This window comes from Rhamphochromis sp. 'chilingali' (assembly GCF_963969265.1).
Source record: "Rhamphochromis sp. 'chilingali' genome assembly, chromosome: 4".
Lineage (NCBI taxonomy): Eukaryota > Metazoa > Chordata > Actinopteri > Cichliformes > Cichlidae > Rhamphochromis > Rhamphochromis sp. 'chilingali'.
Window position 1 is genome coordinate 20,696,566 of NC_137948.1, and position 17,054 is coordinate 20,713,619.

At 44.7% G+C, this 17,054-nt stretch overlaps 1 protein-coding gene across 1 annotated transcript in view; it reads right to left on the reverse strand.

The window, feature by feature from the left end:
- The window catches only part of slit2 (slit homolog 2), a 118,826-nt gene that overhangs the window by 28,775 nt on the left and 72,997 nt on the right, over positions 1–17,054 (reverse strand). Inside the window, exons 12-20 of the mRNA XM_080879952.1 lie at positions 14,821–14,892; positions 14,447–14,590; positions 13,621–13,784; positions 10,547–10,697; positions 10,360–10,434; positions 10,004–10,147; positions 9,071–9,214; positions 8,790–8,956; positions 8,579–8,711 (exon numbers count right to left, since the gene is read on the reverse strand). Of these exons, the coding sequence (XP_080736078.1) occupies positions 8,579–8,711; positions 8,790–8,956; positions 9,071–9,214; positions 10,004–10,147; positions 10,360–10,434; positions 10,547–10,697; positions 13,621–13,784; positions 14,447–14,590; positions 14,821–14,892 (1,194 nt within the window). The remainder of the gene's footprint in view (positions 1–8,578; positions 8,712–8,789; positions 8,957–9,070; positions 9,215–10,003; positions 10,148–10,359; positions 10,435–10,546; positions 10,698–13,620; positions 13,785–14,446; positions 14,591–14,820; positions 14,893–17,054) is intronic.

Below are 17,054 nucleotides of genomic sequence, written 5' to 3' on the forward strand. Positions count from 1 at the left end.
ACATAGGCTTTAAGCAACCATGAGCCACTAATAAGCGTGACAGATTAATGAGTATGGGTAAATTGAACTTGTTAAATAGCCTTAATAGAAGTAACTCAATGAACACGCAATAAAGTGGACTTTTTAGGGGTAGTTTACCACTGATACCATAAAAAGCAACTTAATTAGTAGTTCAATAACAAATTTTAAAGATAACCTTTGTTATTTGATAAGAGAGAGAAAAATTCAGGTTACATATAGTAAATAAATAAGGAAATGTTAATCTCTGCCTCATTCCACACTGAAATTTCAATTGTAGGGGATCATTTGGAGGTGAATTGTGTAGGACACGGGGAGACAGAAGAATCTCCCCATGAGTTTTCGGTGTGCATAGAAATTGAGGAGGCTGAACTGGAAGCCTGCCTGGGTCGTTGTTTTTGTTTATTTGAGGGTCTGCTGGAAATTTGTGAGAACGACCACCTTGATATGTGGGAGCCTTCTCGGGCAGCGATTTTTTGTTAAACATGTGGCAGGCTGTGCAAAATGGAGAAAGCTTTGACATAATGACATAAAGGTGATTTCTTGGTTTTAGATTTATTAGTATAAGTTGAGGGATGCTTGAGGGTGTGTTGCTGTAAAGTATATAAGGGACGCGCAGCGCCGTTAATGGGTTTAAAATAAATGAAAAAACGGAAAAACACTAATCCGAGGAACTATTGGAGAGGTAAGTATACGGAGGTGAGCGCGTTGCGCATAAGGGTTGCTGGTGTCATATATTAACACTTTGAGGGCGAATAATTTTGATTGAGTGTCAACGCTTGAGAACGCGAGGACAGCGTCTAAAGTGCTGGGTTAAACTTTGTGTGTCACTGAGCAGGGGAAGAGGAGCCAGTGGTTGCGAGAACAGCGAGACGAAGACTGAAACCGAAAGTTAAGCGTGTCTGGGTGACCTAGACCTAGAAGGTGGAGTCGACCAACGCCATTGGAAGAGGTAAGTCTGTGTTTCAGAGAATGGCTGACAGCTCGGGTGCGACACCTAGTGGGAAAAGGGGATGCAAACCTCTGAAGGATCAGCTTGAACAGCTTATGAAAGCTATTCGTTTGGCTTCCCCTGGAGTATTAAAATCAGCAGAGAAGGAGTGCCAAGCGATGGAGGTTGAGGTAAGCAAACTTATTACATCCCAACAGAAAGGGCTGGGTGATAAAATAGCTCTGAGCTTGGTGTTAAAAACTGAAGGAGAAGTGTATGGACAAATGCATGAGGCCCTACGTGCGTCAATAGAGGCATTAACGGCATTGGAGGTTATAAAGCAGAGAGTAATGCAGGGAGGGCCAGAAGAGGAGAATGAAGACCGTGCGACGTCATCAGAAGAAGAGGACGATGAGGAGGACGAAGATGGAGGAGCTGAACCCCAACCAAGTACAAGCCTAATTTTGAGGAAAAGAAGTGTGAAGAGAGACCAAGCACAGAGACGGCCCATATTTAAGAGCTCAAAGGGAAAAGGAAAGTTGAGGAAGAGTAGAAAAGTGAGTTTTGAACAAGGAGCTCCTGACCCTGGTTTAAATCTGCCTCTAATAGCAGGTCCAAAGAACGAACCAGTTTATCGCGCCTATAAGGTGAGAGATTTGGAAGCATTGGTTAAACAACTTCCACCAATAACCAAGGGAGAACATTGGGAAGGAGAAGAATTAGCGCTGGGCGATTTTCGCGCTTTGGCCGGACGTTGTATGCTGGGTGGTGGGTTAGCAGATGTAGAGCAGATAGCTCAAACAACCAGATATGCAAATGACCTGCCATACCATGAGGTGCAGAATGACTTAGCAGATGCAGTCCGGGAGAAGTACCCAACTCCTAACTCTGGAGCCATTCCAAAAATTATTTGGGATCCTAAAAACACACCCAGAGAGTGTTTAGCTAAAGCAAAGGAACAATGGTTGTTAGAAACAGGAATACATCCGGGGAAGGAGGGTGAAAGTAGAGCGTGGTTTCGTTCGGCAGTGCTGGCAGGGCTGCCCAACCAGGTTGCAGTTGACTTGGAAAAGAACCCAGATTTTGCCGTTGTAGACTCGGTGCAGTGGGACAGACATGTGACCCACAGACTTCAGCGGGAACAGGATTTGGCAAACAAACAAAAGAAAGAGTTGGAGGAAGCCCAGGCGTGGCTGGTCAAGTTGCAGCTGGCAGAAGCAAAAAACAAAGCAGGAGACAGAAAGAAAGAGGATAAAGAGAGCGCAAGGAAAATAATGGTGGCAAGGCCTCAGCCCGATCCTGTGCCTGACTGGCCAGATCAGGATCCGGGTCTCTACCCTGATGACCGTTGGCCCGCCAATGCACCAGGGCAGCGTCAACCAGTAGGGAATTGGGGGACCGGTGGACCGCAGAGAGGGCGTGGTGGATCCGTGAGGGGAGGACAAAGGGCTCGGAATCCAGGGAATCCTAACAATGTGTCTTGGACTGGCTGTTACAGCTGTGGAGCAGAAGGACACTGGTCCCGAGAATGCCCTGTATCGCAGCGAAATTATCAGAGGCGAGGCTATCAACCCCAGGCACAAGGAGGCCCAAGACAAAGAGCTGCTTACAGGGGAGCACATGAAGCTCCAAACCCGAATGCAGCACCAGTCGCCCAGTACCCAGTAGCTGACTGGGGCTGGGAGGGGGAGCAATACTGACGGAGCCCGGAGAGACCGAACAGCGTGGGGACGGCAGAACCCATGCTGTCAATGACCGTGGAAGGCACTGAATTGCCCTTCCTGGTGGATACTGGAGCAACATACTCAACACTGAAAGACACACCAGACAGTGCGACACTCTCCTGTCACACAGTTAATGTGGTAGGCTTTTCCGGGATTCCAATGACACTGCCATTGACAGATCCAGCATTGACAAAGCTGGGAAAACAGACTTTGAGAGACAAATATGTGGTGTCCTGACAGGTGGCTGCAAATCTGATGGGCAGGGACCTGCTTGTGAAACTGGGAGCCACAATCATGTGCTCACCAGATGGACTGATGGTTACTCTGCCTGGAGGAAAAGAATTCCCGTGCCTGGGATCACCTTCAAAGACTCAATATCTAGTCCAGAACTTATCAGACATTATCAGCTGTGGAAACCCTGGATAATGAGTCTGGCCGTCTATTCCCCCGCGAGATCCTTTCCACGTTACACTCTTTTATGATAGGGAAGATAACGATATCTATCGGGAACAGTTCCAGTCTGATCTTGAGGGACAGACGTGGAATGTGCGAACACATAACATTTATGTTGGACCAGAAGGTGTGGCCGCGGCTGTGAAATTTACTGATGAACAAGTGCCTTGGTACAATGTGGGAGAGGATTAAGCCCCTCACATTACATTGGCGGTCCACGAGGGTCATGGGCCAAGAGATCTGGGACCAATGGTCAAGCGGGCGCTGGACAACGCATGCTGTCTGGTATGCACCAAAATGTAAAATATATCGCATAACTTGTTTGTCCAACGATGCAGTGATCTTAGAACATAAAGAAATCTCCAGAATACATGGCAGGGAAAGAATGGATCATCCTGATGCAGTAGCTGAGCTCTCAAAATTGCCTGATACTTTGTGGTCCGCAGGGCCCACAGATGTAGGTTTAGCTAACTGTTCGCCTGTCCTGTTCCAGCTGAAGTCTGACATACCAATTAACAGACCACAATATAAGCACAAAACTGAAGCAGAGGAAGGTATAGCTGAAACCATTGAAGGACTGTGGAAGGCAGGAGTGCTTGAGCCCTCATGGTCATTTTGGAACACACCTATTTTGCCAGTGGAAAAACATGGGACAGGGAAGTACCGTATGGCACATGATTTGAGAGCAATAAATGCCATACTGAGGACTGACACTGTGCCTGTACCAAATCCCTACACAGCTCTGACCGAAATTACTGGGGACCAAAAGTGGTTCACATGTATTGACCTAGCGAATGCATTTTTTGTCTCCCACTGCACGAGTCACACAGAGACATTTTCTCTTTCACATACAGAGGCCGGAAATTTAGGTACACACGCCTACCACAAGGCTTTGCACTCTCACCAGGAATTTTCAATCAGGTGTTGAAAGAGGCATTGTCCCCATGTCAACTGCCAGAGGGCTGTACATTAATACAGTATGTTGATGATCTTCTTATTGCAGCCCCGTCAGCAGCGGCCTGTACGGCAGCATCGCTCGTGGTGTTGAACAGATTGGCGGAGTGTGGCTTCAAAGTGAGTAAAGAAAAACTGCAGTTGGTCCGGCCAGAGGTAACATTCCTGGGCCGGGTGATCGCACACAGATCAGTGGGGTTAATGAACACACACAGAGACCAAATTCTGACACATCCAAAACCAAGAACTGTGAAGGAGTTGCTTTCCTTTCTTGGCTTGACAGGTTACAGCAGGCAGTTCATTCCGAACTATGCGGGTAAAACTGCCCCTTTAAGGGACCTGATCAAGAAAGTTGGTGTTCGAAATCTGAAGGCTGAATTGCCTTGGCCGCCGGACACAGAGACAGCGTTCATTTAGCTAAAACAGGATTTGTCAAGAGCCACAGATCTGGCCACACCTAACTATGATGAGGCATTTTATCTTGATGTTTCAGAAACAAAGGGAGTTGTGAATGGTGTGTTGTTTCAGAAAAAAGGGGGAGGTAGGGATGTACTTATGTATGTCAGCATAAGATTAAATTCAACAGAAGCAAGGCATCCTACATGCACACAACATGCAGCAGGAGTAGCAAAGATAATTCAGAAAACAGCACACATAGTGAGGGAACACCCACTGAAAGTGCTTACCACACACAGTGTAGTGGCCTATGTGAACTCACAGGTATTCACAATGACTCCACTGACGCAACAAAGGTTGAGCAAAATTTTAGAGGCGCCAAATTTGATATTCACACATGAAGGAATAAATATGGCAGACCTAATGGGGTCAGGAGAACCACATGACTGTATTAAGAAAGCCCAAGTTGAAGGAAAAATCAGGGAAGACCTGAAGGCAGAGCCCATATATGGAGCTGAGGATTGGTTCACAGATGGATGCTGCCACAGAGATGAAGAAGGATTAAAAGCCGGCTATGCAGTAGTCTGTAGAGTAGGAACTGAGTTTCAGGTGAAAGAAGCAGGAAAAATTGAGGGACAACAGTCAGCCCAGAGAGCTGAAGTGATAGCCCTAACTCGAGCCCTGAGGTTGGCTAAAAACATGAGAGTGAACATCTACACTGACTCAGCATATGCGTTTGGAGCAGCTCATGTGGAACTGGCTCAGTGGAAGAGAGCCGGGTTCAGAGCGGCCACTAATGCACCCATCTGTCACAAAAAGGCCCTGGAGGACCCAGACGAGGTAAGTATTATAAAATGCAAAGGCCACTCACAAGCAGACAGTATGGTGGCAAAGGGAAATCAGAAAGCTGATGAAGCCGCAAAGGAAGCAGCGGGCTACAAAGGACAGAGACAAATGGTGCAGGTAACCCCAGAAGAGGAGGTTAGCACTAACAGCATGGAAGAAGTTAGACAGGCTCAGGAGGAGACATCCCCAGAGGAAAAGGGGGTGTGGGAAAACAAAGGAGCCTGGCAAGATGGCGGTTTGTGGAGGGGGCCAGATGGGCGTCCCGCTTTAACGGCCAAAATGGCGGAACAGAAGGTGAATGAGGCTCATGGGCTTGGTCACGTGGGAGTGAAACAGATGGAGAGAAATTTGTGCCGATGGTGGCGTCCTGATTTGAGAAGGATGATACTGGAAAAGGCCAGAACGTGCCTAATTTGTGGGGCACACAACCCAAAGCCAGCAGTAAAACCTGAAGCTGGTAAGTTTCTCATGCCAGAAAGGCCAGGAGAAGAGGTCGTGATTGATTATACCGACATGGTTGATACAGGGCCAGGTGGGGTGAGGTATTTGTTGGTGTGTGTGGATGTTCTGACTGGATGGCCCGAAGCATGGGCGACCAAATGTGAAGACGCGAAAAGCGTGATTAAGTGCTTAATCAATCATTACATTCCAAGGCATGGGTTTCCCAAGAGAATTAGATCAGACAATGGTACTCACTTCAAGAACAAAGATTTGCAAGAGGTAGAGAGGATGAACCTAAATTTGAAAAACAAGTTGGCTAAAATCTGTGCCCAGACAGGGCTAAATTGGGTCGCAGCCCTGCCCATTGCTTTGATGACCATAAGATGTTCTGTTAACCAATCCACAGGTTTCACCCCTTATGAGCTGCTGACTGGGAGACAGTTTCCAGCACCCTGGACAGTGGTCCCGGTGGAGCAGCCCAGGACAAGCAACAGGTCTCATGCAGAATATTTTAATGAGTTGAAAGCTCTTGTGTCCAGCTTTACAAAACAGGTCACTTGTGAGAGACCCACGGGGAACGGAGAGGTACCGGACGCAAAGGCTGTATGGCTAAAGGTCATTAAGCGAAAGTGGAAGGAGCCCCGCTGGACTGGTCCGTATGAGGTGACCGCCCGGACGGCTACAGCAGTCCAGCTGAAAGGGAAAGGCGACACCTGGTACCACTGGTCGCAGTGTGCACCCGCACACGAGAGCTTGGTGGAGGAAAATTCGTCTTCAAAGAACGCAGGTGTCAAGGAACAGAGGCAGAATAAACCTCTTCACCTGTGCAACGGGCCGACCAGTAGTCCACCTGGAAGGCCGAAGAAAGAAGAGCAGCCTAGGAGGAGATCGCCGCGCCTACAGAAAGGAGTGGTAACAAATTGAGAGTTTGAAAAGGGGTGGTTTAAATAAAAAGAGTAAAAAAGGGAAAGTGGAAGGGGCTTGCTCTGTCAATTATGTTGTCTCTATCTGTATTGGTGGGTATTTTGGTGACCTGTGGTTGTTGTCTCATTCCTTGTGCCCGAAGGTTGGTAGAGAAAGTGATTGTAAAGGCACTGGACCCTGGGGCGGTGGCCCCTATGTCCATGATGCCGATGATGGATCTGGAGGTAGCCGAGTGGACTGAGGAGTGAACAACAACCTATGTATCGACCTCTGGTGTGCCAGAGGTCGAAAGGGGGATTGTGGGGATGAACAAAAAGTATTTGACCAGCATAATATAATCTGCAGTATGATCATTGCTTTAACCATGTAACAGATAGCTTTAAGATGGCCTTAAGATGTTATGCATACAGTTATTATGTTGACCTTGTATTCCAGGTGCAGTTATAACTATTTTATACATATTGCATATCTGTGCTTATTTGAGTTGATGTTCAGGTTCTTTAAAGGTCTTAAGCTTCACTGACGTGACTGTTCAGGTGATACATGCTGAGGGAAAACTAGAACATAGAAGGAATTGCAATACATGCTTACAAAACACTTATATCAGGTCATTTTATATTAAGGTTTTAGTAGAGGTTCTTGGTTAAAACATTTATTTAGTAGAAGACATACACATAGTGTCAGTGAGCTTCTGGTCTAGTGAAAGGTCAGAAGTGCAACAGGTGAATTGGGAAAGAGCATTTGAGGACGAGACACAGACAGTAGGAGGTGAAGAGGTGACACAAAGAGCATGTGAGGTCAACACATACACACATATTAGTTAGACTTATTTAGAGGAGAGATTAGTTATGTCTCGACAAGAAAGAGGAACAATTCACTTTGAGACAAGAACGGAAAGTACCAGCCATAAAAATAGAAGATGATTTTCTGGGTGAAAAGTCATGGTGATGTTGATCTGATCTATGTATAAAATGTATCGGTGACGCATGAAGGGGCGTCAGTAAACAAACCCTGATGCTATAAAATATCTGTTCATGCTTTGATTAAGTCGAGGACTACTGGCTGTCTGCGTACAGAGTGTCTTCCCACACGTGTGTTCATTAAAATCATTGTTGGACCAAGAGCTTCTGGACCAAGAGTGGTTTGTACTCTCCCTCCTCAATTGTGAACCTTAACAATCTGCACAGTCTCACTGCAGAGATAATTTATCAAGTGTCTCATGATATTGCATCAGACGACTGATGCAGACCTTGGACATACAGCCAAAGCTATAAAAAGCTATCTTTAGCCACAAGATGAACAATGAGTGCTGAAGCAGGTGGCGTGGCCCCAAGGAGCACTGACCTTAACTGATCTTAGCATCACAGATTCAGTCTGGGATTAGCTACAGTGCACCAGCGCAGGATTGCACGCTGGCACGAACCACTGTTTAGATCAGATCCACTAAACGTTCCTGACCCTGGTGGATTAACTGTCTGTGTGAATCTATTAAAAACGAAGCAAAGGATGCTTTGTTGGTTTGTGGACTCTTCAACTGCCAATCGTTGTTTAGTCTGTGGGTCACAGCTGGAGATTCAGCTCTAATTGTAATGAGCGTTGGGTCAGTTTGACTCAGAGTGGAATGTTTGTTCTCTGAACAAGATGTAGAAGTGCAAGCAGTCAACAACTGAAATCACTGATTGCTTTTGTCATTAGCAGGGAAAGTGTTAAGGGACCAAACTAAAAGTAACAATTATCTCAAAGCCCTGGAAGTGGTCTGGACCTGATCTTAAATAATTTATGTTTCTTTATGTTTTCAGGCACATTTAATAGGGAACTTTATGATTGCAGCTTGTAAAATGTGGAGTTTGGTTAAGCTTTATACTAAAGGGTGTGTTTGCTATAAACTCACAGTTCGGTGGTCTCTTTGGGGAGGCCTCTGGGCAGCGTGGTGAGTCCTTTGTTGCTGCAGCGGACCACGGTGTCCAGACAGGAACACTCAGCTGGACATCTCAGCACCGGAGAGCAGCTGTTCTCATCATTACCTGATGGTAAAAGTGATTAGGGATAAAAAAGCTGTTTTAGAGAGACGTGTAATATCATTATTATTTTCTCCATCTCACCATCTTCACAGGCAAAGTCCTGGACAGCTACATCCTGGATGGGGATCTCCTTCAGGAAGTAAGGACTCTGGCAGCGGGGGTTACCAGTGACGATGCGTTTCCTTCTCAACCAATCACCAAGCCAAGCCAGGTGACAGTTGCAGTTAAAAGGATTAGCCAGAAGGTTTCTGGAGAGTAGGAAAGTAAGGTGATGAGGGTGCTCAGCATTATTATTATTGTTATTATTGTTATTTTTTGCATTTATATTTGTCACATTTGTGGGTTGTGTTGTTTACACTCACAGTGTGGACAGGGAGTGCAGCGTGTCGAAGGCTCCGGGGTTCATGGAGGTAATCTGGTTGTCATAGAGTGACAGCAGACGCACCGAACTCAACCCCACGAAGCTGCTGTTGCTCACACAGCTGATGCGGTTGCTCCTCAGCATGCTACCCACACACAGGAAAAAAGTGAATGAATTAACCTGTGCTACAGTTAAGTATGTAGTATACATGTATATACAGTTAAGTATATACACTTATGTTTATACCCTAATGAGATAACACCTTATTTTCAGGTCTTTGCAGTAGTTAATAGCGATTAACTAATAGCTAATAACTAAAAAAAATCCCCACATAATTCCTTATAAATTATATGTACATAACACTACATACGTCTTAAAGATCATAAACAGTAACACTTATTAACACTTTATAACTGTGTAGGAATGTCACTAAAAGCCTTGACCTTCCTCTAATTGTTTATGAGACCAATGCAGTTGCACTTTTTGAGTTTAACCAGTGGCTCATATTAAATTGAATAAGCATTTAGTTTTGCTTTATTAAGACTGATACTATTGACTTTATAAAAAAAATCTAATCTGCATTGGTTTCCTCAGGATCTTAGGGTCTTAATTATTATATATTAATTAACAGTTAATGGTGGTTTATTCCCTGACCCCTGGAAAAAAATGGCATGGGCCCTTGATTGTTGTCAAGGTAGATAAAATGTAAAATTATATGCCTTAATAAACATCTTTACAGCCTCATGTGGATCGTATTACCTATTAACTGAAGCTCATTACATAAACCTAAATATGCAGTGTTACCTGGTGAATTATGCATGCTCATATTATTCTGTGTTTGACAGTGTCACAGTATGTGGGAACGTCTTTGGATATTGCTGGCATACTTAATACATATGCATATGTGTGAGTGTGTGGGTGTGTGTGTACCCACAGTGTGCGGAGGCCACTGAGTCCCTTCAGCATGCGGTGGTGTATGTTCTCCAGTCTGTTGGAGGTCAGAATCAGCTCATTGACCCCTGAAGCTCCTTCAAACGTTCCCTCCTCTATGTCAGTGATACGGTTATTACTCAGGTTACTACACAGAGCGGGAAGCAGGAGGAAGGAAAGTAAGAGAGCAGCAAGAAAAGAAAGATGTAAAGAGGGGGTGGGGGGTTACGTGTATAGAGAGAAACACACATAGTTCATTTTAATTTCTATATCCGCATCTGTCGCAGTTTTCCTCTGTGTGACCCGAGTGTGACTTCGTGACGTTACGTCCTTGTTACATTAAAGACATGTCTGACTCACATCTTCCTCAGCTGAGGCAGCTTTTTGAAGATCCCCGTTGCCTCGAGCACACTGAATTCATTGTTGTTCAGACGCCTGAGAACAGAGCAAAGTAGAGGTGGTTAGAAACAAAGAGAAAGAGGCTCTGAGGTTTCTTCTATCCCACACATAGATGCACTTTGTAGCAGACAAACACGGCGTGACTCACAGCTCGGTGGTGTATTGAGGAATGTGATCAGGTATTTTGGTGAGTTTCTGGTTGGAGCAGTCGACGGTGGTGCCCTCGCAGCGACACTTTTCAGGGCAGGCCAGGTCTGCAAAGCAGTCGCCTCCTAGCTTACTACGGTAATCCTCGTTACCTGGTCACAATCATAACCGCAGTGTCACTAAATGTGCAAGAGTCAAACCCCAGCATTTACTGGCACGGGTCCCGATAGAAACACCAGCACAATAGCAGAATTTAGAGACACTGCTCAAGGGCTGTGCTGCTTTTTTTTTTGTTTTTTTGTTCGTCATAGGAAAAGAAAGCTGATTACAATCATTTGCAACAATCCCCATAAGCTTTGGTTCAAAATGCTGCATTGTGCTTCGCAGCCTTAAAGGAATCAAAATAACAGGAAGCTACACAGACTGTGAAGATCAAGACAGACACACACAGACGCACATGCACTCACACGAGAACAAAGATATTGGAGGTTTTCTGCCCTGTCAGACTACAAACAAGCTGAGATCTCACCAGAAAAATGCTCATGCACATACAGGTAGTCATCTATCATACTGTACAGACACTGAGGCTCTAAATCAAGCTCACACACATGCACACACACACACACTCTTGCAGGGAGTGACAGGAGTTTGCTGTCTCTTGCGCCATGCTGTAGGGTTTTGCAGGGCCGTTCCATGGTGCTTGAAAGAACCATGTTCCACGATAGGAACCTGGCAGCCACATGGTTAGATCAAGCACAAAGGAACAACCTGCTGACTGACTGCTCCTCCGCTGGAACACAGGGGTGGGAAGGACAGAGGAGACAGGAGGAGGAGGAAGAGGAGGAAGGGAGAAAAGGAGCTGAGGGGAGAATGAACGTGAAAAGAGGCATAGGAGAGGAAGTGGGAGGAGAAAGGAGGAGAGAAGAACGAAGAAGCCACCTGATACTGGAAATGTGTAATTTGCAGCGAATAGAGAGGACAGAGAGGAAAAATGATAAGAAGGAGGATATCAGACAAGGTGTTCAAAAAGTTGCAGGAATAGAGGGAAAGGCTCGAGGAACATCTACAGACATCTACATCACAGAAAGCAGAGCAGGAACAGGGCAGCTGTTACGGAGGAGTGGGAGGAGAGTTACAGCAGCACGGAATGCAAGAGAAGCCCTGACTTCTGGGTAATACACACACAGACACACACACACACACACACACACTCCAACACACCCCATAGGTATATAAACAAGATAAAAATACATGAACCATTGTGCGCTAAAGTGTAAATTGTTATTATTATTCTCGTCGCATCGTTGTTGATGGTGAACAACAAGACAAGAGGAGTCACAGAAGGGTCATTGCAGTTGAGGTCAAAGGTCAGATGCCGGTCAGGGACGAGAGGTGAGGGATTCAGAGCGGACGAAGAGCCTTGTGCGTTTGTGTGTGTGTGTGGGGTGTGTGTGTTACTTACAGCTGACATGGTGTACTCCTGAGTGTGTTAGAAAGGCAGTAGGAGAAAGAAGAAGGGATTTCACTCGTTTATTTGAACAGGAAGGGAAAAAGCTGATGAAAAACTGAGTGCAAATAAAAAAAGCTGCAATTTGTGCTGCAGTCCGTGTTCAGACCCCAGGCAGTGATTCATTTAAAGGACTAATGACTCGTGAATAGCGAGAATCGTGCTGGCGTGACGTGACACAGAACGGGTACATTTATCGACACACGTCCCGGCCTCTTCCAGTCGAAGCACGGCGCGATTTAAACCTATTCTCGGGAGACTGTGAGGCAAAAAGCATACATACACAGATAAAAGAGCCTCATTTGCAACAACAGAAAAATGAGGTAGGATCTGAAATAAGACAACAGTGTAAATGCAAACGAGAGGATTTTAGGTGAATTGATCTTAGCCGCAATATGAAGGTTGGACCGCAGAATAAAACATGTTTATTCAACTTTTCAACCGAAAATGTTCTTAAATTATTCAGCTTTGCCCCGTATGTGGTATCTGGGCTTTGAAACCTCTGTCCCCCCGGTGAGCTACAGAGTTAATGACTGCAGTGAGTGCGCGCATACACACACACGCTTGCGCGCACGCTCTCTCATGCAACACACTTCGTGGCCCCTCTGTGTGCTGCTGTGGTAATGACCGCCTTTAGCCCTGCTACTGATCTCATATGCATGTCTCATTTACATATTTCCCAGCACCCCTCTGAGCATGATGACTGTGTGACCTTTTGATGTTCTGCAGCGAAAAAAACAAACGCAGATGCTCACAGACACACGCTCATACATTAGCTGTCATTAGATTTGCTAAGAATCAAGAAGGACTGGCATTAAATATAGTCTCTGTGATCGCTGCACCAGGGTCCTTTCATTTAGCCAGACAGACAGAGCCCAGCTGACAGCGACCCAAGCTTGTTAATCCAACTGTTTTTCCTCCCTCGATCATCAAGGTTGCGTTAACCATCGAAAACCCAGTGCAAGGACAAGAGTGTGATTATCTGGTGTCTGGTTAGACGCGGTGCATCATAATGCATGACAGACCATTAGCAGAACATGTTTTGGCATTGAATAGGTGTCGGACAGGGCAAGTCACTCAAAGCGTCGAGGATGTGCGAGTGTGAAGCATCAGCTGTGAGTGAGCAAACAGTGGTTTATACACACACACACACACACACATACACACACTCATGCTCATTGTACAATACCTGGGATGAAATACTGTTCTCTAGCTAATAGAGAGACAGAGAGAGTCAAAGTGAAAAACAGAAGAAAAAAGCTACACTAAAAGACAACCCACTCTGGCTGTGGTTTGGCATGAAACGTGTGGAAAATCCCAGAAAACGCTAAAAACAACAGGGAGATGAGGTTAGTAGAAAGAGGCTGAGGGAAAATCCCAGCAGGAAGACACAGAATGAAAAGAGAGGAGAGGTCAGCTTGTCTTGTGTGTGTATGTAGATCAGAAATGTAAAAAAAGAAGAAGAAAGAATTAGCCTCTACTATGTACCATATTTACACTAGCTATATTTGTGCAAGCTACTGTATGTGTGTAGATGCAGTGAAGTGCATGTGTGTGCGTGTCTGTACCTGAGCAGCGGAACTTCTTGCTCTTGATTTGCCCGATTCGTTTGTTGGCGAGCCGTCGAGGGCTGGTGCAGCGGGCGCCGCTCGTCTCGATGGGATTGTCCTGCAGGTAGTCTGCCAGCCACTTCAGATGGCAGTCACAGATGAAGGGGTTTTGCGCCAAGTGACTGCACAGAGACACACAGAACATACAAAACACATTCAGGTAAGCCTAATGGGAGCGTGTAATAGCACCACGTATGTGAACAGCAGCTCAAAGACTGATACTGGAACAGTGTTTACATCAAAAACCTTTATTTTATTCTTTAAATTAAAGGACCAGAACAAATACCTGGATTTATTTCTCTTAAAAATGATATGAGGTGTGTGACTGCAAGGAGTCTGTATATTTATCACTTTGTTATAACAATAATTATTCTTCTGTTATATTCTGTTATAATCACTAACCAGTGATGAGAAACAGAGCAATAAGTGTCTACACAGGAGACTATAGTTAGAGCCAAAAAGATGTTCCTCAGTTGAATGTCTATTGAGTCTCTTGAAAGAAATAAAACTGAGAGCATGTTGCCTCCCTCCCATTTTGAAGCATTCATGTTGACTGACGGATTTATAAGAGAGGTTAGTTAAATTCTTAACAGTGGCAAAGAAACTGCTGTTGTACTGTACAGACAAAAATTGTATTTTTTAACAGTTGGTACGTTATTCCAAAAACGTAATTGATTTTTGTTTATGTCGGCGGTTGCTCATTTATAAAGCTTGCCGGTTACTGCATTTCCTTATTTATCTCTACAAGTCTGGTGTGTGTGTGTGTGAGTGTGTGCATACGTACAGTGTTTGTATGGCTCTTAGAGATGAGAAAGTCCCCTTGGCGATGGTCTGGAGCTTGTTGTCATACAGTGATAGCAGATTGAGGTTGTGAAGGTCCTGAAACGCGTCCACGCGCAGGCATGCTATCTTATTAGCATTCAGTAACCTGAAGTGACAGAACAAAGGAGAGAGAGAGAGAGTGGGAGAAATGGAAATGAAGGCTCACCCCGTTATCGTTCTCTGACGAGTGTTTCAAATGGTGCAAGTCAGTGAAGACGGCTTTCAGTCATGATGCCTCAACTCTGATGACAATGTTTGAGGTAAGCACTTTTCCGCTGAATATCGATGAGATGCAAATGCGACTGATTTTGTGCTCGTCTGTGTGTTTCTACTCACAGTAGCTGCAGAGAAAACAGCCCCTCAAAGAGTCCTTTGGAGATCTCTGTGATTTTGTTCCCATATAGTACCCTGCAGAAAACAAATGCAACATTAATAACAACAGTCAACCTAGATCGTACAGGGAGTCAGACCTCTCTTTTTGTCTTGTGTCTGTTTCCAGTTATTTGGTTCTTTACTCAACCAAAATTGCAAAATTAATATTTTCTAAAGCGGTAATGTGGGAAAATATGAGTGCATTTGGTGTAAACTCGTGTAAAAAAGGAATACAGCTCCCATGATTTTTTGTGTGCGTTGTGTTTTTATTGTAAATGCTGCCCAGTACCTTGGCTGTAATAGCTCAAGGTACTGGTAATGACTGACAACTACAAAATCACCTACTGAGCAATCTAAAGAAATCTTTGGTAAAACACAAAAAGTAGTTACATCTAAAAAAATGGAAGTAAAAGTAACTTTGATTGTTGCCATTATTTGCAGTATCCCACAGCACTACTTTCCATTTATCTGGGCTCTAGCATTCGAACTATGGACCATTTGTGTATGAGGTGATATGTTAACCTTTGCCCGACAGAGCTGCTGGATGAGCATTTGTTTAAAAGCATAAAGAAAACATGAACTGACAAAATACTTCTGAAGAAAGTGAAGAAAAGTTTCTGAAAACACTCGGCTGACAATGATCTTGAACAATATTTTGCACTTTTAATAATAATTAAACCCATTTTCTTTCCTCAACACAAACGTATAACCAGCAAAAAAAAGTTTAAAGTACTCAGCTGTTAAGAACCAAATACTAAAGAATTATGGTCATTAAAATGTCTTAGATTAAATCTGCACAAGTGACACAAACTAACTAGAATTCAGCAGAAATTACTAAGAGGGAAGGCATTTGGCTTTTTTACTCAAGAAAACACAGAAACACACAGGGGAAAAAAAAAGCTTCAATCACTTAATCTGACTTCGTACCTGGCTGTACATGATATATAACACATGACGATCACTTTTCATTTAAATATCATAAAAAATTAAGATAACGTCCATAAATCTGGCTGTGGTGTTATGTTAGGAATGCACACTGTTTTTTTATAAACACACCAAAAGTGCTACAGAAACAGGAGAAGGCTGAGACTGCCACAGCCTTGCCCCAACAAATACCTCAGATGCAATCACACACACACACACACACACACGCACGCACCCGCGCGCGCACACACACGCACGCACGCACGCACGCACCCGCGCGCACACACACACACGCACGCACGCACGCACGCACGCACGCACGCACGCACGCACACAGGAGACATCTATGCCCTGTGAACAGATGAGTTGTGTATTCAGGCTGAAGACATGTGTTTTGGATCGGCTTTTATTTCGTTGTGCCGAGTGGCCGTCCCTGAGAGAACACGCGGTGTTGGAAGCGGATGCTTCATTTATGTCTCACAGACGAGTCAGCACATACAGTTCTGCTTGTTCACACGCATACGCGTACGGACACATGCGCAGATGCCACCTATGGCTCATTTACACCCTCTCTAACCAAACACTGACGCACAATAAATACACAGTGTGGCTTAATGTGAAGGCCATGCTGCATGTGGTGTGTCAGCATGAATCGGTGTGTCCCATTCTTTCTGTGCCGAATGTGTAATGAGGTGGCAGAAGCCTCCATTCAGCAATTCAGCATTTATGAATTATTGACTTTGGAGAGACGAGACCTTAATGTAACTCCTTCATGAAATAACTCTCCATCCTTCGCTTCCTCCTCAGCTCCTCTCTCCACGGTCCGTCCCGCAGCTTCACACGCAAAGCAGATGGTCTGAGCTGAGTCAGAAAGCCAGCAGCACCGCTGCTTTTGCTAAACACGTATACGCTTTTGTTTTGTGCGTTATGTTTTGTATGTTTATTCCACAGATGTGGGTGTAGTTTCTATCCTTATAAACACAATGAGAAGGAAAGAACCACAAGCAATCAGATGATAAGTGTCACAAAATTATTATTCAAACTGGATTTTTTTTTTTTTTTGCAAATTAAAAAATGATTTTTGGATGAAACCAAATCTTGGGGATAGCTTGGTTAGATGTTTTGGCTGCTCGCTGAAGGTAATTTGTTTTCCAGGCACTGTAATATTGTTTAATTTTTCCTTTACAGTCTTGGTTTTCTTGGCTGAAAAGGTGAAAATGTAAAGTACTGCAGTCGAATTAAAAAACAGATAAGAATCCAAACTTTGCTTCAGC